This window comes from Anastrepha ludens, chromosome 3, assembly GCF_028408465.1.
Source record: "Anastrepha ludens isolate Willacy chromosome 3, idAnaLude1.1, whole genome shotgun sequence".
Lineage (NCBI taxonomy): Eukaryota > Metazoa > Arthropoda > Insecta > Diptera > Tephritidae > Anastrepha > Anastrepha ludens.
In genome coordinates this window covers 54,313,644-54,333,295 of record NC_071499.1, presented here as the reverse complement: position 1 = coordinate 54,333,295, position 19,652 = coordinate 54,313,644, and the positions used below count along the sequence as shown (strand labels likewise).

General features: G+C 38.3%; 1 protein-coding gene across 1 annotated transcript in view; it reads left to right on the top strand.

Moving 5' to 3' along the window:
- LOC128857959 (uncharacterized) overlaps positions 1–19,141 on the top strand; it is a 90,108-nt gene extending 70,967 nt beyond the window's left edge. Inside the window, exons 4-8 of the mRNA XM_054093820.1 lie at positions 1,491–1,644; positions 1,712–1,839; positions 6,466–6,613; positions 6,773–6,895; positions 16,853–19,141. Of these exons, the coding sequence (XP_053949795.1) occupies positions 1,491–1,644; positions 1,712–1,839; positions 6,466–6,613; positions 6,773–6,895; positions 16,853–18,198 (1,899 nt within the window). The 3' untranslated portion in view covers positions 18,199–19,141. The remainder of the gene's footprint in view (positions 1–1,490; positions 1,645–1,711; positions 1,840–6,465; positions 6,614–6,772; positions 6,896–16,852) is intronic.
- Positions 19,142–19,652: the final 511 nt, after the last annotated feature.

Below are 19,652 nucleotides of genomic sequence, written 5' to 3'. Positions count from 1 at the left end.
TAGGGAGCATAGGGCAAGACTTGTCTTGTGTTGGTTTCGTTAATCTATTTTGCTGCAAGCCAGCATTATTCGAAAAATCTACAGAAAATACCTATGATTCCATTAGTTTGCACACCACACACCTCTTCAGCATCCTTGTCGCAAGATCAAACATCCACTGCCCAGCGTGCGCTGCCATTCAACCAACAGCTCTGGCTAGTTCTGATGTAGAAGATTAAAATACCGACTGCTGCATGTTTTCTTCACCGCCAGGACCACAGCATTTCTGTAATGCACAAATACTTATTTTACAAATAGGTTTCTGGGTTATGTTTTTCTCTTGCAGCCCTACCCAAACAATATTTTTAATTGCAAAAGTAAAAGTATGCTTCCTAGCTGCACTGGCTGCAATGCAAACCAACTTTTTTTTTGCTTTATGCCACTTTAAATTAATAGCAAAAACATAAGACTCTAAAATATTTATAATCAGCGTGCGGCATAACAAAGCACAAAGTCAGCATTGCCAAGATTATCTGCAATCTTTTTGACTATCTGACATGAAAATTGCATTTGCAATTAGAAATGAATTAAACAAACACATACGCAAGCAAAGGCTTACATGCTGCCCGCGGCAATAGCGCATTGAGGAGTAATGGAGTGGTAGTAGTCGAGTAGTGAGTTGTTGTTGGTAAACAAAAACGGAAAAAAAACGACAAAAACACAGCAAGAAGTGCAGAAGTAAGTCAAGAAGCTGCTAACTGTCGACTGCACACAAATATAACAAATAAACATATATACATACATACATACATACATACAAACATACGTGCATATATACGACAGCAACTTTTTTCCAAACCATTTTCCCCATTTTCCTGACAGGCCAAATGTTTCTCTCTGTTTTTGTTTTTCTTATTTCCTTGGCTATTTTTGCTGTTGGTTTTATTGCTGCAGTACACTTTACACGCGCATAATATTCTTTTAATTTATAATCAGGCAGCAAAAATGTTGCGAAAAAATGTTGCAGCGAGTGCATTGCAAGCGGTAGGTAGCATGCGAAATTGGGTCAAGACACAGTTGCCACATTCACCAAGAATCGTACTCACTCATTCACTCGCACACCACTACTCACTCACTTAACACTCACTCACGCGGCGCAATCTGACTGAGTGCCCGTCGCTGCTGCTGCGCCGGCCTGGCAACTGCAGCTCAATTTAAGCTGACACAAAGACAATGCGGGCGCGCCTAAATGCCTGAATGTCTGTATGCGAGAATGCCAATGGGTTGAGTATTCCCGGGGCATCTTCGCGGCGTACTTTCCGCAACGGCAGTCAGTCGTGTGAATAATATTAATTAAAATTATACACATTTTTTTCCGCCACTAACATACATTTAAATGATGTTACCCCCTTATTAACCTCCTTTTAATGTTTTTGCTGATTTTTTGTTGCTGTTGTTGTTGTTGTTGTTTGTTGCTTGTTTAATTTTCCTTTTATGCCATCTCTTTGCAGTTTAGTTTAGTCTTAGCTGGTAATGAATTGTGGCCCATGGAACGGCCGGAGGGAATGCCAAACATAGTTTCTTTAGAAGTGATGTGCGGTAAGGATCACATGGATGTACATTTGACATTTTCACATCCATTCGAGGGTATCGTCAGTTCAAAAGGTAATTGTTGTTGTTACATTTGTATACTTTATCTAAAAGCTAACATAAATTATTTATCTCATCATAGGGCAGCACAGTGATCCGCGCTGTGTTTATGTGCCGCCATCGACGGGCAAAACATTCTTCTCATTTCGGATATCGTACTCACGTTGCGGCACGAAGCCTGACTTACATGGCCAGTTCTATGAGAATACGGTAAGTTATAAAGTTGAAGCAAGAACAAAAGAAATAATAATAATGAAGTAACGGACACGCTTCGGTAGAGTTGAGTTCATCGGAATTTTAATTTCGCATATTTGGGTCAGGTGTTTTAAAAGTTATCAAAGGATATACACTTAGAAAATGATATATTTTGTAAACAAGGCAAACAATTTCTGTTTGCCCTCATTAAAATACACTTGAGTTTTGTTTCAAAGAAAATTGATAACCTTTTTCCTACATTAGGCCTCTTACCAGTGTAGCCTGGTCGGTGTAGCCAAAAATCGTCATGTCTCGAATCCATACAAAAAGGATTATTTTTGCTAAACCTTTAATGTGTATAAAGGTGCATACAGGGTGTCCGTGGCAGAATAAGGCATTGAAAGCTTACTTGAAAAATAATTATTAATGATAAAAGTTCATTTCAGTAACTATAACAAATGAGACAAGTGAGGACTTTATTTTGTAAATTTATTTTCTCTAAATGTTAAATTTATTTCTAACATCAAGACGCACACCATAAACAGGAGAATGAGCCCGAAAAGGATACAATCGCCAATTATATATCAATACTTATATATAAATGTTAGCCGTTAAATAAATACGTTCCTTCGAGGTTTGTACTTCGACCTGATGGTCTTTTGTGCCCTCGGTTCATCACAGTACCTCATCCAGACCCAGTTCCCTTATGGAACTCAGAATACAGCTGAGTTGTATAGAGCGTATGTGCCTTTCTCCTGGCTACAGTTGGTCGAGATACCTCAACCTTCTGCGCGCTACATTCGAGGAGAAGGTGCTTTGGAGTCTCCTGCGATTGGTCTCAGAAACGACAAGAGTCGTGGCCCATATCTCGATCTTGTGTAGATGACTACGCAGTCTGCAGTGGCCTCTGAAAATGCCCGTGTGCATTCTCAGTTTATCTTTATGAGTATTTTAAACCTCTTTTAGTTATGCCCTCCCTTTAAGGAATTTGCCGGGTGTACCCTCATAGTCTGGTGCCAGTAAACCTCCCCTAGCCTTAGCTCTTTACTCCTAAACTTATCCTTGATGGAATGTCGGGTGCTATGCGTTCGCTACTTCCACCCCTTTGTCCTGCATCCCAAATCAAGCGGGTGCGATTGTGCGTTCCTAGTATACTCACTAGCAAAACTCCAGGAATTTCCCTTCAAATCCAGATCTACTCAGGTTTAATTTATCGTCCAGTTCAATTCTGACCTCCTTTCGAATTTGATGACTTTCGTGATATCATCTCTGGGTAGCTGGGTGAGTGGGAACTGCAGCCTCAGCAACTCTATGTTTTTAGATGACCGATGATGTTAAATGTTCCGTCGGCTACGCTCTTGGAATCTGGCCCCTGTACTCCGTGCCTCGGACTGCAAAAAGGATGTCGGGATGCCGTTAGCTCTTTCTTTTTTGTGCTGAGATGGTTGATGGGTATGTTTCATAGACTTTACATTTGAGGAGGGCCCACAGGGAAATATCCATATAGGTAAAGTCGGGCGACCTGGCTGGCCCGGATATGTCACCGAAGCGGCTTATCAATTTATTAGGAAAGAAATCACGCAATATCGCCATGGTCTCTCTGGACGTGCGTACTGAAGGAAGAATTTTCTCTCATTATTGGAAGAAAATAATAGTTCAACATGCGCCGATAAGAGACATCGTCTACAGGAATTGCTTGCCCTCTATGATTTTCAAACAAAAATAGTCCAATTATTCCACTATAAAATTAAGGATCTCTAAGGCATTAACTGAATAAATCTGATATAAAATTCCTAGTCAAGTTGCTAGACCGATAAGGTGGAAGGAATGGAAGAAACAACTTTTGACCCTATTGGCGCTCACAGATAGAGTGAAAAGGGATGAAAAAGTGAGCGCAGTTAGACAAGAAGGCCCATATATATATATATATATTGTATATATATATAATTGGCGCGTACACCCTGTTTGGGTGTTTGGCCGAGCTCCTCCTCCAATTTGTGGTGTGCGTCTTGATGTTGTTCCACAAATGGAGGGACCTACAGTTTCAAGCCGACTCCGAACGGCAGATATTTTTATGAGGAGCTTTTTCATGGCAGAAAAACACTCGGAGGTTTGCCATTGCCTGCCGAGGCGCGACCGCTATTAGAGCCTACGAGCCTATCGAGCCTACGTTCTCTTTGTGAATTCCGAATGGTAGTCACGCACCAACCCATTCGGCTACTGCGGCCGAAGGCCCATATTGGGGTGATTATTTTGTCTGCCTCAATGGATATCTTGGCAGAAGTCATTGACATATCTCCGCGGAACAAAGTGAATCGCTTTACCTAACAACGTTGGGAAATATTGAAAATTTATTTCCAAAGAAAAATAAACGCTTTTTTGTGATCGAAAATTGTACTTGGATGAGCTTTGATTACACTGTGCGACAATTTTGGGGTCATCAAAATCAAACCGCACCGGACCTTTTTTTCTGAAAATATACCTATTCAATAGCAAAACCCTCGCTGGGTTTTTAAAAGTTAGCTCGATTTTTTTTTTTATTGCGTTTTGAAGTTTTCTATTTTCATGAGATTTTGGAGTTTTACCTGTACGCTAAATTTGACTTATAAATCGACCTTTGTTTGATTTAATCGATTTATTTTGTCATAGCTTGATGCAGAAATTTCGTACATGTACAAATAAACTTATTTTGAGAAGAACCTATATCTCAATACGCAATTTTCAATACCAAAATTTCGAAAAATTGTATGTTTTTACCATTTTTTACTGTAATTATGAAAATAATTAAAATTTCTCACTATTTCTTCTATCAAAAATGTTGCAAAATGTACTAAAAAAGTCATTTATAAGATAAAAACATAAAACTGAACTTTAAGTTTGTTATTTTCTAAAAAAATAAATTTTTAACAAGATTTTTCTTCATAAAAATAATTTTTTATACTCTGTTGTGAAACGTCCACAACAATAGCAGAAAACGTTAATATTTGCAGGACAATTGTACATTTTTTATTTTCTTAATTCATAAAAAATTCACGTAAATGAAATTAATAAATTCAAATATGTTAACAAAAACCGTATTGTTCACAAAATATTTAGCGCGTCAAATGTGTTTTAGGAGTTGTTATGCACGAACCTGATCTCGCAAGACTGCTGCGATCTTAGAACAGGTAAAATCGTTGGGAACAAATTTTGGAATTTCTAAAACAAACATTTCCTGATAAGACAGACTACAACCTTCTTTATACTTTTTATTTTGGAATGTGTGCTAGCCACTTTTCTATGTACTTAACAGGCTAAAAGTCTTGTGAGACCAATCTTGCTTTTCACTACTCACGATCACATTTTGTTACATCCAATATTCATTGGAAAACCGTATCTGGAAAAAATACTAGCAAAAATAGAAAAATCTGAAAATGTGTATAACGGGTGGTTACGTATAAAATTATTTTCATAATTACAGTAAAAAATGGTAAAAACATACAATTTTTCGAAATTTTGGTATTGAAAATTGCGTATTGAGATATAGGTTCTTCTCAAAATAAGTTTATTTGTACATGTACGAAATTTCTGCATCAAACTATGAAAAATAAATCGATTAAATCAAACAAAGGTCCATTTATAAGTCAAATTTAGCGTACAGGTAAAACTCCACAATCTCATGAAAATAGAAAACTTCAAAACGCAATAAAAAAAAAAATCGAGCTAACTTTTAAAAACCCAGCGAGGGTTTTGCTATTGAATAGGTATATTTTCAGAAAAAAAAGGTCCGGTGCGGTTTGATTTTTGATGTCGCACTGTGTTATAGAAGGATGGCGAATCATGCCGTACAGCCCATGCCCAAATCAATTTTTGCCTCAGCCGTCTCACGGATGTCAATTGGTCACCTCATAGTTGGCATTTAACATTGTTACACTTTTTTTGTGGGTTGCCATAAAGATCAAATGAAATGCGAACAAGCCATTCACTATTAAAGCTCTTAAGGCGAATATCGCGCAAGCCATTCGTAAGATAGAACCAGAACCGTCTTGGAAACCAGAGCTTACAGAATGCGCTACAGCTGGTTGGCTAAATGGAGAATATTGATTATTTCTAATAAATCAATAATACATGCAAGGTGAAGTCCAAAGTAAACAAGACTGGCATTATAAATATGTTTTTGATGGTGTCATCTTTTTAATGAGATAGCTGACTTCCAGTGAAAGCTTGGTGACACTCGGTTTCTAGCGGTTTCTTTTCGGCTTTATGCGACATCCTGAAACACATTCCGGATTCCGGTCAATGACCTGAATCACTCTTTCAAAAGGCTTTAAGATCGCCCAAAGCAGTGTATCGAGGTCAGAGGGAACTATTTTCAATAAATGAACTCGAAGTTATCAGAACAAAGCTTCTGTCGCTTCAATTTCAGCTCAGTTTTGTTTATTTTGTTTTTTACCTTGTATAACGAAAAAAATATGGCGTCGCACTACAATTTCTTGTGCGTCGAGCGTATGATCTGTTGTGTTTCCGTTTGAAATTCTAGCAACTTACACTATGCCAACATAAAACTTACCTAAGGCTTGAACGGACATTCTAGATTCTAAAATTTTATTCAGTCGGATTCTACTAAGATAATGGTAACAATTTATTTTCATTTATTGCTAGGTGGTTGTGCAATACGACAAAGATTTGCTGGAAGTCTGGGATGAGGCGAAACGTTTACGCTGCGAATGGTTTAACGACTACGAAAAGACCGCATCGAAACCGCCAATGGTTATTGCCGATTTGGATGTAATACAGTTGGACTTCCGCGGTGAGTTTAAAATTAGTTTCAAATTAATTCAAAATACTATACTAAATGGCTAATAATAATAGAATTTAAATGTATGGTAGTAATTAGAAATCAACAAATAAAATCTTGCATTTTTTCCTTGTTTTTTTGCAATAAAATTTATTCCGTTCTCTCTTAAAGGTGATAATGTTGACTGCTGGATGGAGATACAGCATGGCAAAGGCCCATGGGCACCACCAGTTAGCGGTATTGTGCCACTAGGCTCTACACTTACACTTGTGGTTGCTATCAACGATTATCGCGGTAAGTTGCCATCAAATATACGATCGGATAAACAGTTAAGTAATAAGAGAGGCCGTAAATGAGCAATAAAGTGGCTTACACGAGAAAGGCTACCCACACACATATACACCTACATGCATACACAGATGTGTTTGTATGTTAAAATAGTTACGGTTTTTATTATCACCGGCACCACCCCGCTATTATGAGCGCCACAATCATAATTTAATTCCCCGTTATAACCTTCATATGTACATACAGTCCACGTCAAAAATATAACACATATCCGCTTATTTGAAAATGGAGACATGCGCTATGATCAATGCAACTAACATGCAGACGTTTTTCCTTGATCGATTGAGTAGTGCCTGACGTCCCATTTCAGTCAAATTCTTTTTGTAACACCACAGGACAGACCATCAACATATCTCGTGTTGGCTGAAGTGACTATAAAATTATCAACCCATACCGTTTGCAGGCTGAGAAGGGGAATATCTGCAATCTCCATACCAAGAACGAGGTGATTTGTGCGCCTTACAATTCCCTGGTATCTCACTATGCGCTTGCACCCACATCAAGTAGATAGATAAATATTCCGCTATCTCCCTATGATTTGTCCCACATTTGGAGCAATGATGGAATTCTTAGCAACCCCAAAAAGAGATTCAATCGCTGCTTGGCTATCAGAATGAATATATATTTCTCTAAAGTTAGTCACATTTTTGCCTAAGCAGACAGCTACCTCATTAATGGCGAGACTTTCTGCTTGAAATAAGCTCAGTGGTTAGGAAGACGAGCCTATATGCTCATACAGTAGACGCCCAAGTCAACTTTATCGTCAAGTTTTAAGCCATCAGTAAATAACCATAAGCAGTAGTTCCGATTGGGCATATTGACAGCTCAATAACGTCTAGCTGGCATTCTAGTACAAAATAACCTATTAAAATAAGAATCTTACAAACAATAGTCAACAGGATTTATTGGATCCACACCGAATGTTATGGCTGAGTGACCAACACCTAAATGCGCCATTGATTAGTTGCGGCAAGCCGAGTAGCAGAGTTGCTTACATTCCGTTTACCAATCAACTCTAGGCGAAGTAAGAAAAAAAGAGCCTTCAAAGCATCAGAGTGTGTCGTTCGTAGAGCGCCACAGATACATATAAGCACCATACTTTGTTCTTTTCTAAGGCCTATTTCTAATCGTGGACTTATTGAGAGTCCATCCGTAATCCGTCCACCCGTTTAATCCCGTAAAGGAGGATAGATTTGATAACGGTCATATACAGTCAGTGAGTGTTCTTCAGAAAAAGATCTCACTCTGTCATATGGCCTTTTTGCAAGGAAAAGTAGCTTTCCTGACTCTTCCAATACAGAGTCGAGAGTTACACCCAAATAAGTATTGGCGATATCTCCTAATTCTAGCCTTACAAATAGACAGGGAGAAAAAGAGATAATTGGAGTATATTTAGTTGTTTGGCAAAAATGGTTTACAATGCAAATTGGCAGCATGAAAGTGTAGAAGATATTCAAACTGAGCTCAAATTCGGAAAATTAAAATAACAACATAGCCACAAAGCTTTTCCCAAGCTCTACACAAGTAAATAAATTATGCTACTTCTGGGTCTTTTTTACATTGTAGTTCAGACTGTATACTTCTGGTTAAGAAGGTAGAACCCCCTTGTCAATTGAATGAAAACGTCTTAGGATGCATCCTTAAGCCTTACGTTTTCACAACAAATAACATATTCAAGTGTATGGGAAATTGGAAACCTATAGAGAACATATATATATATATATAATTGGCGCGTACTCCCTTTTTGGGTGTTTGGCCGAGCTCCTCCTCTTATTTGTGGTGTGCGTCTTGATGTTGTTCCACAAATGGAGGGACCTACAGTTTCAAGCTGACTCCGAACGGCAGATATTTTTATGAGGAGCTTTTTCATGGAAGAAATACTCTCGGAGGTTTGCCATTACCTGCCGAGGGGCGACCGCTATTAGAAAAATGTTTTTCTTAATTTTGGTGTTTTACCAAAATTCGAACCAACGTTCTCTCTGTGAATTCCGAATGGTAATCACGCACCAACCCATTCGGCTACGGCGGCCGCCAATAGAGATAGAGAGCATACGAGTGTAAATAAAAACCCTATGTTTTGATAATTCAGTTTATAAATAGGTTTCAAATAAATATATCGACCTCAGCGCCACCTACCGAGCCCATTTTCTGTAAAAAAAAAAAAATATTTTTTCTTTCGTAATCCATATACAACATAATCGGAATGTGAACCCAATCATTAATCTTTACCTTAAATGCTATTCATTGAAACTTGCGTCCAAGTGCAATCTTCGAGTCCCTTACCCATGCTATTTATATATTAATATATATAATTGGCTCCTACACCCTTTTTAGGCATTGCGCCGAGTTCCACCTCCTATTTGTGGCGTGCGTCCCACAAATGGAGGGACCTACAGTTTCAAGCCGACTCCGAAGGCAGATATTTTTTTATGAGGAGCTTTTTCATGGCAAAAATACACTCGGAGGCTTGCCATTGCCTGCCAAGAGGCGACCGCTATTAGAAACACCTTGCTGTCATTTTGGTGTTTCATGCACGGAGATTTTAACCTGAACACTTCCTAATGGTAGCCACGCACAAACCCATTCGGCTACGAGGGTCGAAATGCTAAATTCGCACTTCGCGAAAAACATTTTTGTTAAATTTAATCTCAGCTCTGTTTCTTTTTGGACTCAAACAAACACAATGAGAGTTATAACTTGTAACATCAGATGGACGGTTCGAAATTTAGCAAATTGTTATTTAGCCAAAGTCAAAATAAGATTCCATGGAAACACTCTCTTGGCAAGATCTATGCGAGATTTTAATATTTTATTCGAAAGTATCGTCATTGATTTTTCTATGACCTTAGTTAGGCTTTTTTAAATCTTCTCTACTAGGCTGTAAAAGCTATTGTTCATAGATTGAAATATAAGTGATATATCTGAAATATAAATATATATACAAAAATACTTTTTTTTTTCGGGATATCCGACCACTGCGCCAGTTATCGGATACTTCTACTTAACTCAAAAACCTTCGCAGGCATCGCAGAATAACTTGCCAATATCAACGCAATGACAACGTACAAACTACAACAAACTTTCACATTTATCTAAAAGAAAATAATAATTCATTATTTAACCGCGAGATGTGCTTTCTAAGTACCTTTGCAATCATAAAGAGTTTAGCAATTTTTTATTTAAAACCTTTAATTTTTCACACACAAGTGAAGAACGAATCGAATTAGAAACTCTGGCACTGAGTAAATTGTTTGTTTTTACACAAAACCTTTAATTACTGCAAACAAGTTGTGTGTGCTGTACTTTTGTAGCAGACTGTATACTTATAGATGGTTTCATGTTTTACCACATCAATGCTGGTGGCGCCGAACTGTCTACAATTAATGAGTAGATTTTACGGCGCTTTTATTTGGTTTTTTTCTTTTTGTTTTTGTTGTAAAATCATATTCCAGGTGATTGTTAGTGAGTGCGAAGGAAACTTATGGCTTCAAAGGAAGTGTAATCAAGTTTCAAGCTAACAGTGCAACCAATAATGGGCGTTTGCCTAAAAAAGGGAAAAGTAATGAATGATGTACTTTTACACATAAACCGTTGACGATGTGTGCAAGGAGTTTTTTATGCGAAATTATATTGTTTACTAAATAGGTATCAAATTTCACAACGTACTAGGTTGTGGAATAAGTTTTGCGGTTCGAAAAGAAAACCACAATTTTATGGTTTGGAATGAATTTATTATTTAGAATGGAGACTCCCTAAACATCAATACACTTGCTCCAACGAGATTCCAATTTATGAAGTCCATCCCTGAAGTGATAATCTGGAAGGGCTGCAAAATGCGCTTTTATGACCTCATCATTGAATGAAAAATGCTTTCCACGCATGCATTTTTTTAGGTCTGGAAATAGATCGGAGACACTAGGGCCAAATCTGGTGGATGCGGTGGATGCTCCAACAATTCGAACTTTAATTCTTGTATTTTGGCACTGTAAAAATATTCTGTGGCACGGTGCATTGTCCTGATGATAAAGAGTTGCCTTCTTTTGCAAACTGGGTTGTTTTCTCGATTTTTTTTTTTTTCAACTGCATTTCTTCAGAATTTATTGTTTTACAAGTTTGCAAGTAATCCAAAAATAAAATAACTTTCGCATCTCAAAAAACTGATGCTAACACCTTATTGGCCGATTTCTAGATTTCTGGACGCGAACTCGTTTCGAAGCCGAAGAACCAGGCTTACGCCACTCTTTAGCCTCTTGTTCTGTTTTGGGATCATGATTATAAACCCAAGTCTCATCCATAGTCATGAATCGATGCACAAAGTCCAATTTTTCCTTTCGAAAAAGGTTCTAAATATTGCTGAGAAAGTCGTATTCGAATGTGTTTTTGTACCTTTGCTTGCGAATGTGGCACCTATTGTGTGAACAGCTTTCTGGAACCGAATGCTTCAGTCAACATATTACTTATTAGGTACGCAACTAAGTTCTCGCTGTTTTTTTATGAAAATACAACTTTATTCTGAAGAAATGGTTACAAGTGAATCATTGAAAGTATTGCCCATCGCTGGCTCATCCTGAAAGAGTTTTAGCAAAAGTCCTAGGCATCTCATTGGGTAATGTAAAGGGTGGTTAAGTTTCAAGGGCCAGTGTTGATTTTGAATAAAATACAATTTTTTTAGGAAACTATTGACATTTCTCTTTATTATGATAAAACTGGTATGGCTCAATTACGTATAGAATAAAATATCGGCCAAATGGGCGCCGCGTCCTCTGCGACACACCTCCATCCGATGGTCCAAATTTTCGATGACGCTGAGGCATAATTGAGATTCTATGCCGTGCCGAATTATCTCATCATTTAGCTCTTGAATTGTTGCTGGCTTATCTTTCAAATAACCCCAAAGAAAGGAGTCCAACGATGTCACCTTTTTTTTTTCAAATAACCCCAAAGAAAGAAGTCCAACGATGTCAAATCACCTGCTCTTGGCGGCCAATTGACATCGCCGCGACGTGAGATTATTCGGCCATCAAATTTTTCGCGCAAAAGAGCCATTGTTTCGTTAGCTGTGTGACAAGTGGCACCGTCCTGTTGAAACCACATATCGTCCACATCCATATCTTCCAATTCGGGCCATAAAAAGTTCGTTATCATCTCACGATAGCGAACACTATTCACATTAACTGCCTGATCGGCCTCATTTTGGAAAAAATACAGCCCAATAATGCCGCCGGCCCATAAACCGCACCAAACAGTCACTCTTTGTGGGTGCATTGGATTTTCGGCAATCACTCTTGGATTATCATTAACCAAAATGCGCCAATTCTGCTTATTGACGAATCCAATGAGGTGAAAATGTGCCTCATCACTGAAGATGAAGTGCGCGATATGCATTTTGATTTGAACGCCCGTTTTCATAATAAGCCTGAATAATTTTAACGCGTTGCTCGATTGTGTATCTTTCCATGGTTCAAATTGAGTTAGTCTAGAATTGAAAAATGTCTAATAAAATGCAGAAAGAAACTTGACATCGGCCTTTAAATTTTAACCACCCTTTATAATAGGAGGAGAAGCTCGGCTAAGTACCCAAAAGGGTAGCGAAAAGTCCTTAGGCACTTTGAACATTCGTTCATGTATTTCCTTTGCTTTTACACCTTCCAAAAATAAAAATTCAATCACTGCACGATACTTGGTTTTTTCCATTGTAGAAAATACTGTGAAGAGTGTACCAACATAACAAAAAAATTTTGGCTAGTAGTAAAGTCCTCTCTTATCGATTCTGAAATCTTATTGAACAAAGTAGTATTTAAATAAAATTTATCAGAAAAGCTCCGCCTTTCATCGTTACGGGAAATATCGAAAGCCTGAGCTTGAAAGTTTATTCCGTTAAAGCTAACCTACTACTCCCCAAAAGTAACTCATTTGAAACCACAGATGCAGCATTCCATACAAGATGGATTTGGCAATTTGCTGTACTCATTTAAGTGTGCAAGACGGAAGGCCTAAGACTCAAGATACTCTGTGTATTGTAATTAGCTGATAATTAGAGCTGAATGTCGCAGACAGCTTCCCATTTATACCTTAAATCACAGGTGAAGGTGTTCAAAATTGAATGAAAGGCTAAATATGTTGTTCTTGTTTCGAACCCATAGCAATCGAGTTTAACAAAATGACGCATCATATCATACAGTTCTTCAATTAACCAAACTTTTGTGCACTGCGTTCGGCAATCGTTGCCTTAGCTATGTAAATTGAACCCCTTGGAGATGTTATTATGCTCTTTAGTGGAATACATATTCTGTATTAAACCATTAACATGTTACTAAAAAAATGTGCTGAGAGAATCAACTGCTACAGTCTTTTGAATGAAGTTGCATTTGAAGTTTACCCCTTAAAATATCGTTATCATCATTGAAAAATGTCGTATGGTTTTTACTTTATTTTCAAAAAGAAATAACGATTTTACAATATAAGAGGCAAGTTTAATAGATTACACGTTTTGACCAGTAGAATTGTACCCGTTCATTTCACACGTATCTCAGTCACGCTCTCGCAGTCAGTCGTTGTTTAGATGGCAACGAAGTAAGATTTGTAGTAGTTACGTTGATTTTTCTTCAGCCTTGTCGTAAATAAGCACAAATGTCACATCAGCAAATCAGCTTATTCCTTCAAAATCGCTAAGAGCCGATTAACGGTCTGATGTTGGGCACACCTTCTGATTTCTCTCCACCGTATATAAGAGTGGAGTAATGCTTTATTACCCTTTAATAGATATACCTATATTAATTTATTAAACTCTGGATCTTCAGAGTGTATTTAGTTCATTTAAGTTTTAAATATTTGCGAAAGCTTATTGCTACCCTCAAGCAGATACTCTAAATCCTAAGAGACTTATTAAAGTGAGATTAATCGCTGCATCTGAATGAGAGTTTACGCATAACTACAATTCGGTAGGGTCCGGGTTAGTATACCTCTGTGGGCACGAAACTCAGTAGACAATAGTTAGTAAACTACCATGAAAAGCCTGCATACGCTGTTTGGCTGCGGCATAAAAATTTAGGCTTCTCTATTTGTAGAACAACATCCAGATTTCATCACAAATAGCTCCTCCTCCTTCTTCGGCCAAATACTCAATAAAGGAGCTTCTGCACATGGTTGAGTTCGCTTAAAAAAGTATAAAGTAATAGGTTATGTGTAGTCAGAGGCCCGAAAAAATTATGATTTTCAATAATTATTTTTTGCTTCTCAGTTGCTTTATTTTACAATTTACAATTTTACATTTCTCCAGAAGTCGCTTGCGGTGATCATCACAAGTCATTGGAGATTCATCCAAAATCAATCGGACAAGAAAAATTAGTTTTATTAACAGATAATCTTGTGCCTGATCGAAGTTTTTTTATTTTCAAAATTAACAATATAGCGGCCTCAGGCAATATTTTTCAAATTTTCAAGAAAAAAATTAAAAAAAATCCAATTTTTTGAAAATTCTAAATACCTCTAACCCCTTAAGCTAAAATTTAGAAAAATAAAAAGCTACAGCAAAAACATGATTATCGCGTCCAGGCCAATGCTGTAAGGCAATGACTTATGCTGAGAATATTTAATCGATCTTATTGTATTACTGATGTTTTAGAAGTCGTTTTTGCAACAATTTCCATACAAGTTAGCAAATAAAATAAAATTCGAAGGTTTTATCAGAGCTCCATTAAAGTATATAGAGTTCACCGTCACAGGCTACATTCATACATTTTCTTAGAAGAAATTAGTCTCAGAATTTACTCACGAAATATCCAAAGATTTAATATCCATTTTTCACTTTTCATATTTTCTATTTTTTAATGGTACCAAGCCACAATAATTTATTTTAAAAATCCTCTCCTTAAGTAAACTAGACCAAAACCAATCAATCCATGCCCATGCACTCGTACTATGTAGGTATTACCTATTCACATTTTTTCTATAACTTAATAACTTAAACCAGCCAATTTGGCACCGTTGACTCCGAGGTATGATGATTAGAAGTTCATAGCATAGACAGCAGCTGGCGGTACCGGGCGATATAGGGTGGAAGTCGATGGTGGAGTGGGGCGGTGCTTTGTGACGCTCATCGACTGTGGTGGAACCGGACGATTTGCGGAAGAACTCGATGGTTGCGGTGGTAGCGGAAAGTTCGAGCTCGTCGCAGAAATCGAATTCGATTGGTTCTGGGTATTTACGGTGAGCATCACGGACTGAGCAGGCACATTGTATGTTGAGGCGGGTGGTTTTGGTCGATTTTCATTTGAAGATAATAACGGTAATATTGGTAGTGTTGAATTTTGATTAGCTAAGCTCGAAAATTGTGGTGGAACTGGAAGATTTGCCCATAAACCTTGAGGTTGTGGTGGCTGCGGAAACTTTGAGTTCGTCGCGTTAGCTGAGTTTAATTCAATCTGGTTATTTACAGTGAGCAGCGTGGACTGACCTGAAGCATTGTTGGTTGAGGCGGGTGGTGTTGGTCGGTTATGATTTAGATTTATGGAAAATAATGTCGTTATCGGTGCTGCTGAATTCTGATTAGCTGAGCTCGAAAATTGTGGTGGAACTGGGAGATTTGTAGATGGACCCTGGAATTGTGTTAGCTGTGGCAATTTTGAGTTCGTTGTGGAAGAAGTTGAATTTTGTGAACTTAGGTTATTTTCGATGAACAGCTCGGATTGAACTGGCCCATTGTTTGGTAGAACCAGTAGTTTTACATGATTTTGGTTTGTAGTCAGCAGCGGCATCAATACCGACGAATCTTGATTAGTTGAGCTCGACGACAGCGATGAATCTGGAAGATTGTTAGATGTACTCGAAGATTGTGTTGGCTGTGGCAATTTCGAGTTCGCTTCATAACTAGAAATTAGTAAATTAGTAAATATCGGTGTTGATAAATTTTGGTTTTTATGTTCGAGCGAAGCTGAAAGCGAATCTGTTTGATTGTGTGGCTCGTTTAGGAAGTGTGCATTTTTGTTAGTATCAGTGCCTTCATTTTGATTTTCTTTCTTCTCGGCGGCCGAAGCAAATGCAGAATGCAACAGACTACTTTGCTTTGGTGGTTGCTGGAGTTCTGGGATTTGAGAGAACGACAGCACAGGAGACTTGGCATCTTCCGAATTATTCACGATGTTCGATTGGTACCCACTTTCAGTGTTGATGATAGGATTTTCTTCAAAGTTCGCTGATGGTAGTGAGTTTGCTTCATTTGTGGGCTTTAGAAGACTTTCGGCTACATTTAATTTGCTGTTATTGAGAGGAAGCTTTGAAATGTGTTCCTTGATAGCGACATTTGAAGATAAATCCGATTCGCTTATGTCTGCCAAGGCATTGCTATTGCGAGGCGTCACACTGATTCTGTAGCACTCTGCCAAGGAGATGGTGCTCAATATAAACAAAGCCGAAACTTGCATGTTACACTACGCCAACTAACCTTTGCGAGGCACCGAAAGATACTGGCGAACCAGACGTGCGCCGATCTTATAAATGTCTGCGTGTGGTTGATATGGAACCCTTGTTTCAGCAGGCAATCACAAATAATCAGCAGCACAGTACAATTCATTCGAATTTACATACACATTAAGATTGTTCGATGAACTTAACCGTTGAGACACCAATTTCCGGTGATAAGATAAAAAGTTTTAGCAGTTGTGCCATACTAACTTTTTGTTTATGTTTTGTGGGACGCGTAGGCTTAGTCATACCACAGAATGGAGATAAATGAGAAATAAAATTGTTTTTAAGAGTTCAAAACAAAATTTTTGTTTTTTAATTTATTTATTTCTTTACTAAATCACTTAGCAGTTTAGCAAAACATTTTTAAATCTTCATCACAGCCCATCAAGATTTGCCACAGATTTTCTAATCCATTATCTACCTCTCTCCTTTTTCTAGGTGAATTCGATATGCGCGTCAAGTCGTGCGTCGCTTCCGATGGTTCTGGTCATGTTATCAATCTCTCTGATGAATTCGGTTGCGTCTTGCGTCCCAAGATGATCTCACGCTTCCTGAAGGCGCGTGCTCCCGACGAGCGTGCCACTGTCATAACGTATGCCTTCTTCCATGCCTTCAAATTTCCCGATGCGCTCAGCGTACACATCAAATGCAAAGTTGAAATCTGCCGTCATGGCTGTCTTGACCATTGTCAGCTCACCGGCAGTGTTAACGAACGCAAAGATGTACTGATGAACGATGCTTTGGGAAATCAAAACGAACTAAGCCAGGAAATGGGGCATGGCATACATAGCGCACAGCAACCGGCGCTTGGCAGCATACCAATGGGCGGCGCAGGTGGCGGTGCTGGTATGGGCGGTGATGGTGCAGTCGATCACGATATCTTCTACGATGACATAATACACAATCGCAAGCAACTCTCATCGATCAATAGTGGTATTGCCAACATACTCGATCAGTTTAATATGCATGAAAAGAATGCCAATCTATCACCGCGACCGGTGCATGAAGAACCCGAAGACTCGGATCTGGATTCATTATTCGGCGAGGAGGAGTTGGCCGATCTGGATGAAGCGCAGTATATGGAATTGAAGAAGAGTGGCAAATTCCCACATGGACCCCGTCAATTTGAAGCGCAAAAACGCATTGGTGTGCCCATGGCCGGCCCACGATCGCTGGAGCCCAAAACGAACGACGACACAGCGCACCCGATTTACCGTCCCCAAGCTGAAGCACTGAAACGCACACGCGAAGATCACATTGATCTCGATGCAAGCGAAGAATTGTTGAAACAAAAGTCCAATCAATCTGGTGGTGGTGATGACAAAAAAACAGAGCGACGTCGACGACGATCGATTGTGATTGCCGATCGTAAGGTGCGCAGCGCAGATGTCGGCGTTAGCGGTCTGTACGATGTCATCTCCGAAGCTGATCTGGCTTTCTCGCCCGACTCCAAACAGGAAGCGGTCACCGTATTTCAGGGTAAAATAACCGAAGAGGTGGTCTATGGTATTTGTATGCCGGTGCCTGGATTCAGCATACTTTTCATTGTCGTTATTTCGGCAACAATTGTATCCGCGCTGATCGCCGGTTCACTGCTCTATCGCTATCAGCTGCAGAAGGAGGCGCTTGAGAAACACACACCAATGCCGGCGCCAGGCACATTCGCATCCTGGATGACTCTGCGACTCTTTCGCATGCGGCATATGCAAGAACAACAGCAACGACAACAAATTAGTGTGCCCGTAGCGACAGCGAGTGCGGTGGCGCACGAAACAGTGCAGTAGAGTGAGAGCGAGGGCAAGAGCGAGAGAAAGGGCAAGAGAGCGGGGGCGACATAAATGCAGTAGAGAAAATTAAGTTGACTAAATGAATGACGCATTTGAAGTTAAATTTTAGTAATGAAACTATATATTTTGAAGAAAAATTTGAAAGGGGCGTGTGCTGATGACCCTAAATGGTATCAATGTGTCAATGACTGAAAGCACACACAAGCAAGAAATTGTAGAGACACTCAAAGGGGATTGCCTATTTTGGGATATATATTTGTATTTTTCCTATTTTTTTTAATTTTTATTTTTATTTTATTTCTTTTTTTTTTTGCTTTTTGCCTTTTCCTACGTGGTTGAAGACGAAGTTAATGTTGTTACAAAACATTTTCGGGCAGCACTGCAATAGCAAATCACTGAACTACCACACATACACACACATAAACACACACACATCAGTAAACGCAATTAAACACATTTCACGTTGGATTTTGAGTAGCTCTTCTTCTATTTGTGTACTTTCACTCAGCAGAAGACAAAGAACCTACTCGCACTGAGCTTTTTCCGCAAAATACATTTAATTGCATACTTCGGTGCTTTTAGGTGCATTTAGTTACTAGTAAAATTATCTACAAATATCATTTAATATAAAACTCAATATAACTCCTAGTTATTTATTTATTTATCTATTATTTCATAGCTAAAGTAATTTTCTTCTACAAAATACAACTTTCTTAAATGAATTCTTACAAAATTCATTAGTAATTGTAAGTTCATTATTCTGCATAGTTGGCAAGTTAAGAAACTTGCATGCAATATTTCTTTTGTTTTTCATTAAATTCAAAATCTCAATTTAGTTTAGCATCTACATACATACATATAATGAAGAGTGTGAATTGAAAAGTCAAAATTGAGTTTGTTTTATTTAATCGACACTAATGAAAGTTCAACACAAACGAAAATTCAAATTTACTCTTAAGTCAGTTTATATTATTTATTTAAAATTATTTTAGTTGTAATTGAACACTACGATTATGATGAGAATGGACAAATTAATTAAATTAAGTTACAAATAAAGTAAAAATAATAAAAAAAAAATATTTCCTTTTTATTGCTTAAATATGGAAAACGATAATTTACGAGGGGAGGATGAAAAGGGCCCCATGAAGGGGTTGGAGAAATTAGAGGTGATTTTTTTACTTAGCACAACTTGCATACTCAAATCCATGGGTGAGGAGTCTCTCTAAGTTCGAAAACTGTCGACGAAGGCTGAAACGTAAAACTTCAACTGACCTTGAAATTAAAATTGGAAAAAGACGAGCCAAGAAGCACCAGGAGAATGATAACTCCTAAAACACTCAGACTAACACGCCTATTGTACTCAAAGCTCTTGAAAAAAAGGACGGAAGTGACAGAGAGAAAAAGATAGGAAAGAATAGAGACAGAGACAGAGATAGCTAGCCCTGTGAGAA